Here is a 9,685-nt window from a genome sequence, read left to right on the forward strand (position 1 = left end):
ATTCTATTGAAAAAGAGTTTTATTATCTAAATAAAAAAATAAATGTACCTAATGTTTCCAAATTAAATTTATTTTTTTTTGCGGCCAGTTAATGAAATATTTTTTTCTTGTGATTAGTACAATAATAGTCATACCATCTTAACTCACGATTGTGCTTTCTTTTTTAACATTCTATCATAATTTTTGTACAGCAATAGCGTATCATTATGTTATAAACAGTAAAAGTAATACAAACATGTTGTACAAAATTTGTTGCTTACGTAATTTACATTCCACAGTATTGTACAGAGATATGTAGAAGATAAAGAAAATAAATAACCAACCTGTGGCATATGATTGAAAGTACCTACATGTTTTATAATCCAACAACAATGTTTTTCCTTATGCAAAATTGTTTAAACTCAGCACTAATTGTATTGACCTTGCCCGCGGATTCAGTAATGAATGAATGAATGAACGAGATAGTGATGTAATGGTTTTTATTGCCTTAGCATTAGCTAAGCCCCGTGACGTTACCTTCAGGTATTGTAATCTCATTTACACGAATATAAAACTTAACTAACGAGAAATATAATAAAATTTGTAAATGCTGCAGATATCTTTAAAAAATTACAAGCTTTAATGGACACGTAATTACTAATTATTGGAATGTTACAAAAAAATTTGAAATTGGGTCAAACTAATTGGATAGCGAAAATTAGGAGGATCGTTAGCAGAAATTAGTTTCTAATTTGCAATAAAACTTTCAAATTTTTTACCAGTTGCTCTACCTCTACATTTTGCAATGAACATGCCTATTTAATAAAAGAAATGTTACGTTGAAGTCTTTGCAAATTTTCTTTTTAATATTTCTATTTGATATTTGTGTATCAGAGAATCATAATACGCTTACACTTCTACAACACAATTGAATTTTTAAAAAATTAGTTTAGATGTCATTTCAATATTTTTGTTTGTTAATGGTTGCGCTATTCTTTAAATGCACCAGGTAATAGTTTACCCGGATACTAAGTTAGTGGGTAACTAGGTACCTACTAGCTATTATCGTTGCCGAACTCTTAATAGGTAATTGTTATTATTCCTGCTGTTTTTTTCGTTTTGGTTGAACTAGTACCCGACACCATTATCCGGTATTCGGCCGGATCCGAAACACATGCCGGTTACCGGATCCAAATGGGATACCTGTCCCATCTCTATTTTGTTACATTTACGTTTAGTATCATATTTGCTGAAAAAGTACAATTGAAAATATGTATATGCGACTAGGTACGTCACGTACGATTATCAATGTTTGGATTATACAGATTTAGATATCTGTTGGTTACGATGTCTTAAGTATTTCAAAAAGAAGGAATTAAAATTACAAACGAAGTATAATACTTACAAATTTTTCACGTTTCTGATTTTGTTGCCCAAATTTTTAAAGACCAGGTTATTTAGGAAAATAGTTTTATTTAATTAGCAAAAGTAGGGAGTACTTCGGAAATTTCCCAACTCTAGATATCCTTCGTAAGTACCAGACCGTTATTAGTCTGATAATAGGCAGAAATCAACAGAGAAGAAACATTAATTTGCAGGGACTTGTAGGTAAAGTTTACCATCACTTTACCCAAGATAATCTTATTCGAAGAACAAAAATAATTTTAAATTAGAGTTCATTTTGTCGGTAGCTCATAAGTAAATCGGATATAATTCACATTATAAAATTAATAATATAATTTATAATTCCAAATATTCAGAGATTTATTTGAAAGGGATGACTATTTTTTTTTTTGTTTCTGCTGTGTACAGGTATAATAAGAGACACATTTTTCACGTGAGGACCGAGCAGGATGGCCTAGAGCCTGGAGGGTTAGACCGTTGTTTAGCTTTCTAGAGGACACCGGTAGGATTCCAGGTCCGTTTCACCTGGTCCAACTTTTTCTGTAGTTTCCTTTGAACACTTAGGCAAATTTTCCACAGATAAAGTTTGACTCTCTCTGTCCGTTTCATATTTTGGTCGGCATAATCCTAAAAGGGACTGCTCACCCATCACCATTAGTAGCTAGTGGTGATAAACCACCCGAAAGTTCTTTTTTTTCTTTTCACTTGAGATAGTCAGCGAGTCCTTTTTCACACTTCTTCCTAGTATTACTTAATAAAGTGAAGTGAAAAGTCTTCTGTCGCTCTAAATTTAAATTTCTATTACACGTTATCTAACTGTTATATCTAAATTGCCAGCCGCAAACTAACTACTTGTATTATATAGTACCACGTCAAGTTCAGAAGTTAGCGTCTAAAAATAAGTGTAATCTTCATCTAACACGCAAACCGCAACCAGAACATTTCTATGAAACAAACGCAGCTAGTAGAGCTAGATGCATGCAAACATTCCATGTTAACGTTGATGTTGGTAGTTACACAAACACGCACGCATGCACGTACGTACGCACGCATACACGCATTTCATGATGATATTGTGTGTGGATGTTTATTATATGGCTAACACGCTTAAATTGGATTAATATTGGTTATTGGGATATTCGTAAACTTTCATTATTCAAATAAATACGCGAACTTTTTATACACAATAAATTCGCGTAGAATTAATACTAATATATGAAATACTTTAAATTTTGATGACTGAGAAGTCGATTCCTATATAAACTCTAACATTTGACAAAACTTTCCCAATAGCAGCTGAATTAAAAAAAATCTAAAAGTGAGTAGTATTGAAATTAGGTATGTATGTATATCAAAATGAAAGTGAAATTCTAATGTACCGTGCTGGAGTTAGCCAAAATCGAATCTCATACGTTTGTTTAAAATAGAAAGAAGTTTGGTCAACTTGGAATCCCCTTGAAAAACTAACCATAGAATCCAAAAACGTTTAATGAGACGAAATACTACTCGGGGATACCCGCTCTCNTGTGAACTTTTGTTCGTTACCACACAAAAAATCACATATTTATCTCGCAGCGTTAAATCACAATGTTTAGAATAGATTCTTTTCTGTTTACCGATTGTATTCGCGAATAATGAAATTTTTAGCCGCGAATACAGGAACTGTGTTCCATCTTTTTCACCCGCGAATATTGCGGTCAATCCCCTTAATAAATGACACCTAATCCTTTTCTGTTTACCGATTGCATCCGCGAATAATGAAATTTTTAGCCGCGAATACAGGAACTGTGTTCCATCTTTTTCACCCGCGAATAATGAAAACGCGAATAAGGAAACTGAATGAGAAACTTTTACTGTAATGGTAATAACATTGATTCGAGTTTCTCGCAGTCTGAGCTTTTTCTGTTCCTGACGTCCCTAAACTTTCGCTGCTTCTGGGCCTAATACGTAGCCTATTGGGAAGTTCCACACTGACAGAAATTCGAAAAAGGTAAAAATAGGGATCAGTGAGCAAGTAATAGACAGACAAACAGAAGAACTAATTGTTGATGTTGGTGACAGTGATAGAGATGCCCATGATGAGAGTGAATGTGAAANTTCTAATGTACCGTGCTGGAGTTAGCCAAAATCGAATCTCATACGTTTGTTTAAAATAGAAAGAAGTTTGGTCAACTTGGAATCCCCTTGAAAAACTAACCATAGAATCCAAAAACGTTTAATGAGACGAAATACTACTCGGGGATACCCGCTCTCTTCATTTCTGCAATAATCTCAGATTGATTGTTTTCCTTTCAGTAATTCTAAATGAAACTTTAGAAAATATAAAATAGATTTATTATTTGATCTGATGCTATTCTGATTCGGGTCTATAGGTTTTCTTTGATTGGGGTTGCTTCCTAACGTTTCGCTAGAACGAGGGGCGAACTTTTTCAAAGGTCCTTCCATCTCCGATGGTCCACAATTCACATCCAAAATCGAAGATGGAAGGATCTCTGAAGAAGCTTGTCACTGTGAAAAAGAAATTCGTCAGAAATATTTCAGAAATTCTACTTATTGAAAAGGAGTTTTATTTTATTTTAGGTATCTTAACTAAGCATTACTGACGTAAATGATATATTTGTTGTACTGTCTACTACATAATTTTACAGCTAAAACCATAAATCAAAAAAGCCTCAGGAGTAATTTTGAGAAACAGATTTCTGCAGATATCTTTAAAAAATTACAAGCTTTAATGGACACGTAATTACTAATTATTGGAATGTTACAAAAAAATTTGAAATTGGGTCAAACTAATTGGATAGCGAAAATTAGGAGGATCGTTAGCAGAAATTAGTTTCTAATTTGCAATAAAACTTTCAAATTTTTTACCAGTTGCTCTACCTCTACATTTTGCAATGAACATGCCTATTTAATAAAAGAAATGTTACGTTGAAGTCTTTGCAAATTTTCTTTTTAATATTTCTATTTGATATTTGTGTATCAGAGAATCATAATACGCTTACACTTCTACAACACAATTGAATTTTTAAAAAATTAGTTTAGATGTCATTTCAATATTTTTGTTTGTTAATGGTTGCGCTATTCTTTAAATGCACCAGGTAATAGTTTACCCGGATACTAAGTTAGTGGGTAACTAGGTACCTACTAGCTATTATCGTTGCCGAACTCTTAATAGGTAATTGTTATTATTCCTGCTGTTTTTTTCGTTTTGGTTGAACTAGTACCCGACACCATTATCCGGTATTCGGCCGGATCCGAAACACATGCCGGTTACCGGATCCAAATGGGATACCTGTCCCATCTCTATTTTGTTACATTTACGTTTAGTATCATATTTGCTGAAAAAGTACAATTGAAAATATGTATATGCGACTAGGTACGTCACGTACGATTATCAATGTTTGGATTATACAGATTTAGATATCTGTTGGTTACGATGTCTTAAGTATTTCAAAAAGAAGGAATTAAAATTACAAACGAAGTATAATACTTACAAATTTTTCACGTTTCTGATTTTGTTGCCCAAATTTTTAAAGACCAGGTTATTTAGGAAAATAGTTTTATTTAATTAGCAAAAGTAGGGAGTACTTCGGAAATTTCCCAACTCTAGATATCCTTCGTAAGTACCAGACCGTTATTAGTCTGATAATAGGCAGAAATCAACAGAGAAGAAACATTAATTTGCAGGGACTTGTAGGTAAAGTTTACCATCACTTTACCCAAGATAATCTTATTCGAAGAACAAAAATAATTTTAAATTAGAGTTCATTTTGTCGGTAGCTCATAAGTAAATCGGATATAATTCACATTATAAAATTAATAATATAATTTATAATTCCAAATATTCAGAGATTTATTTGAAAGGGATGACTATTTTTTTTTTTGTTTCTGCTGTGTACAGGTATAATAAGAGACACATTTTTCACGTGAGGACCGAGCAGGATGGCCTAGAGCCTGGAGGGTTAGACCGTTGTTTAGCTTTCTAGAGGACACCGGTAGGATTCCAGGTCCGTTTCACCTGGTCCAACTTTTTCTGTAGTTTCCTTTGAACACTTAGGCAAATTTTCCACAGATAAAGTTTGACTCTCTCTGTCCGTTTCATATTTTGGTCGGCATAATCCTAAAAGGGACTGCTCACCCATCACCATTAGTAGCTAGTGGTGATAAACCACCCGAAAGTTCTTTTTTTTCTTTTCACTTGAGATAGTCAGCGAGTCCTTTTTCACACTTCTTCCTAGTATTACTTAATAAAGTGAAGTGAAAAGTCTTCTGTCGCTCTAAATTTAAATTTCTATTACACGTTATCTAACTGTTATATCTAAATTGCCAGCCGCAAACTAACTACTTGTATTATATAGTACCACGTCAAGTTCAGAAGTTAGCGTCTAAAAATAAGTGTAATCTTCATCTAACACGCAAACCGCAACCAGAACATTTCTATGAAACAAACGCAGCTAGTAGAGCTAGATGCATGCAAACATTCCATGTTAACGTTGATGTTGGTAGTTACACAAACACGCACGCATGCACGTACGTACGCACGCATACACGCATTTCATGATGATATTGTGTGTGGATGTTTATTATATGGCTAACACGCTTAAATTGGATTAATATTGGTTATTGGGATATTCGTAAACTTTCATTATTCAAATAAATACGCGAACTTTTTATACACAATAAATTCGCGTAGAATTAATACTAATATATGAAATACTTTAAATTTTGATGACTGAGAAGTCGATTCCTATATAAACTCTAACATTTGACAAAACTTTCCCAATAGCAGCTGAATTAAAAAAAATCTAAAAGTGAGTAGTATTGAAATTAGGTATGTATGTATATCAAAATGAAAGTGAAATTCTAATGTACCGTGCTGGAGTTAGCCAAAATCGAATCTCATACGTTTGTTTAAAATAGAAAGAAGTTTGGTCAACTTGGAATCCCCTTGAAAAACTAACCATAGAATCCAAAAACGTTTAATGAGACGAAATACTACTCGGGGATACCCGCTCTCTTCATTTCTGCAATAATCTCAGATTGATTGTTTTCCTTTCAGTAATTCTAAATGAAACTTTAGAAAATATAAAATAGATTTATTATTTGATCTGATGCTATTCTGATTCGGGTCTATAGGTTTTCTTTGATTGGGGTTGCTTCCTAACGTTTCGCTAGAACGAGGGGCGAACTTTTTCAAAGGTCCTTCCATCTCCGATGGTCCACAATTCACATCCAAAATCGAAGATGGAAGGATCTCTGAAGAAGCTTGTCACTGTGAAAAAGAAATTCGTCAGAAATATTTCAGAAATTCTACTTATTGAAAAGGAGTTTTATTTTATTTTAGGTATCTTAACTAAGCATTACTGACGTAAATGATATATTTGTTGTACTGTCTACTACATNTCTAAAGGTCGTCTTCAGTTGGAGGTGCTTCCTAACGTTTCGTTAGCACGAGTGGCGGGCTTCTTCAATGGTCTTTTTAACGTCGACCACATTCAGCATCGAAGATGGAAGGATCTCTGAAGAAGCTTGTCACTGTGAAAAAGAAATTCGTCAGAAATATTTCAGAAATTCTACTTATTGAAAAGGAGTTTTATTTTATTTTAGGTATCTTAACTAAGCATTACTGACGTAAATGATATATTTGTTGTACTGTCTACTACATAATTTTACACCTAAAACCATAAATCAAAAAAGCCTCAGGAGTAATTTTGAGAAACAGATTTCTATATTGTTAGGTTGATTTGCTAACATTGTAATTAGTTTAGAAACAAAACATATTAATGAAGTACAATAAAATTATGGTAAAATTTCCTTCCTTTAATGATATTGTTTAACCAATAAACAGAACCCATGTTTTATCATAGTTTAATTTAACTTTTATGAATATTTTTCGTATGAGACTGACCGCAACAAATATGTGATAAAAATTTTATCACCTGAAATAGTGTAATAAATTACTTGCATTATATTTTCTATTATAAAGAAGCACACATGGTTTTTTATCAGCATGACCAAAACGTATTAAAATTTAATCTTCTCCAACGCCTCCCGGAATTATTCCAAAGGTGATTTATGTGTCTACAACTATTTACTGATGCTCATTACAACAGTTTATAAAAAACAATAGGTTCGCAAAGGAAAAAGCACCCTAGAAATATAAGAAAGAATATTTTTTGTAATATGGATTAAAATAAATGACAAAATTGTTTAAGACTGTCGACTCTATTATGAACTTTTATTATAATGAAATGTATTGCTATATCTGCATCAGTTTCTCCAATATGATTCCCTTTTTTAATTAAAATCTCACATTTACAAGAGAAAGTTAAAAATATGTGTATAAAGACGAGAGACAGCATGTAGTAGTAATTGTGAAATATAGCAGACTGCATTTTTTTTCCAATTAATTTAGACACATTCGTCATTCAATGCCCACATCATCTGTTTATGGCTACCTTGACTTATATTTCACACACAAATATGCTAATAATCTACCACATGGTACAACGTTGGTTATGCAACGGAATACTAGTATTTACCGATGCAAAGTTGAGTTGTCTTGTATGAGTATACGTAAGAAATAAAAAATATAAAAGCGAAACAACTCAATTAAACAACACACAAGTTGATTTACACTAAAATAATCTTAATTTTAATACTTCTTGAAATACGAAAACCANCTTTAAGGCCTTACATTTCTGATCCAGCCTAAATCAGGCCGATACAGGGAAACCCAATCCGAAGGTGGAAAATCTTTAAAAGCAAATGTTATTAATGATTAATAAAGTAATATTAGTACCGCATATGATTTAATGATTGATCTCAATTGTTTCAGACTCAAATTACCAAACCAGCAATAAGCCAAAAACCCCAGTTATCCCCAAAGCCCCGTCTTCCGGAAACGGTAGAGGTCACGTTTCCAGACAGCAATCTGCAAGCGTGGCCTCTCAAAAACAAATTCAACTCAAACGCTGCCAGCGAAAATTCCAAAAGACTATCACCATCATCACTAGACGTCAAACCGACAACGCCGACGGTTACGTTAATATCAAACACCCAGTACAACAGCCTGCCAACCAAAACGGCCATCATCTCCAACAGCATATCGCCACCAACGACAAAATCTTTGGTGGACGAAGTTGCGCTGGAAGAGAAGAAACTCATCAATGCGTTGAAGAACGGTGTTGTGATTAGTGAGATAATTATGGAATATATCGATATGCCGATTACTATCGATAGATGATAGTCAAGAAAAAGTTGCTTTCTCTGTGTGCAAAACGCAAAATGCAGAAAGATCAGATAAAAGTTGCACAAAGATTGGTTCCTCGAAGATATAGAAAGATTAGAAGATATAGAAGAGTACAGTAAAAGAATAAATAAGTCGCGAATACAGAAATCGTGGATATGAAATGATCAACACTGACAGAAATTCGAAAAAGGTAATTTTTTCGAATTAATGGAATTCGTTTGAAACAAATTATCTCTTAATATTTTACTAAGGAAGTCAGTAGTTGTTATATTATACAATATTGGTCACTAGATTCAGATCTGTGTGCCAACAATTTTCGTAATCGAATAAAAAACAATTTTATTGTTTGAATGAACGAAATCAAAAACTCGTTCTGATCGCGACCGATATTTGGCAAGTAAATGACAATCGAAAACAGTAAATCTTGCAAAACTCTTCTTGGTAGCAATTATTGCGACGAGGAAAATAAAGCTGTTGGGACATCAGTGTTCTCCAGTTACACAACAGAACAAAAGAAAGAACTTTGCCAACTTTTAGAATAAGTTCTTCTGAAGAATTTCAATTGAACTCGACGAGAGAGAAGCCAGCAACGGGCTTGATGTGTTTGAACTTTATCCAACACTACGTTCAACTGCTAATTTGTGCTTGCAATTTGTTTCAATGTCAACATCATCACCAATGACGTTTATTATAAAATTATTGTTAGATCCTGATGTATTTTAATTGTAAGTGAACATGTTACGGATGTATTCTATAGTAGGCGCTGATGTCGTTTTAAAATTAGCGATTTCGTAGTTTGAATAGCTTCACTAAAATCGTGGAAACAATAGCAACAATAAAGTAATTATAATACTGTATCTTCTGTATATTAAAGTATTTTTTAAATAATTGTACAAAAAAGTAAGGAGTACAATTGTTCTTTTTATTTAACTTTCACTTCTATGAAAATATTCGTTGCAATCTAAAAACTTTCTTTTCATAAATAATATGCTTGTTAACTTCCACCAAGTGTTCAATAGCAGTTGATTATTATATTATTATTCATAAGGA

General features: G+C 33.0%; 1 protein-coding gene across 1 annotated transcript in view; it reads left to right on the forward strand.

Annotated features, from left to right (window-relative positions):
• LOC108732902 (serine/threonine-protein phosphatase 2A regulatory subunit B'' subunit beta) overlaps nucleotides 1-9,685 on the forward strand; it is a 77,957-nt gene that overhangs the window by 49,480 nt on the left and 18,792 nt on the right. The window contains exon 4 of the mRNA XM_025979904.1: nucleotides 8,222-8,579. Within this exon, the coding sequence (XP_025835689.1) occupies nucleotides 8,222-8,579 (358 nt within the window). The remainder of the gene's footprint in view (nucleotides 1-8,221; nucleotides 8,580-9,685) is intronic.

The sequence above is a fragment of the Agrilus planipennis genome, unplaced genomic scaffold (assembly GCF_000699045.2).
Source record: "Agrilus planipennis isolate EAB-ADULT unplaced genomic scaffold, Apla_2.0 scaffold22, whole genome shotgun sequence".
NCBI classification, from domain to species: Eukaryota; Metazoa; Arthropoda; class Insecta; order Coleoptera; family Buprestidae; genus Agrilus; species Agrilus planipennis.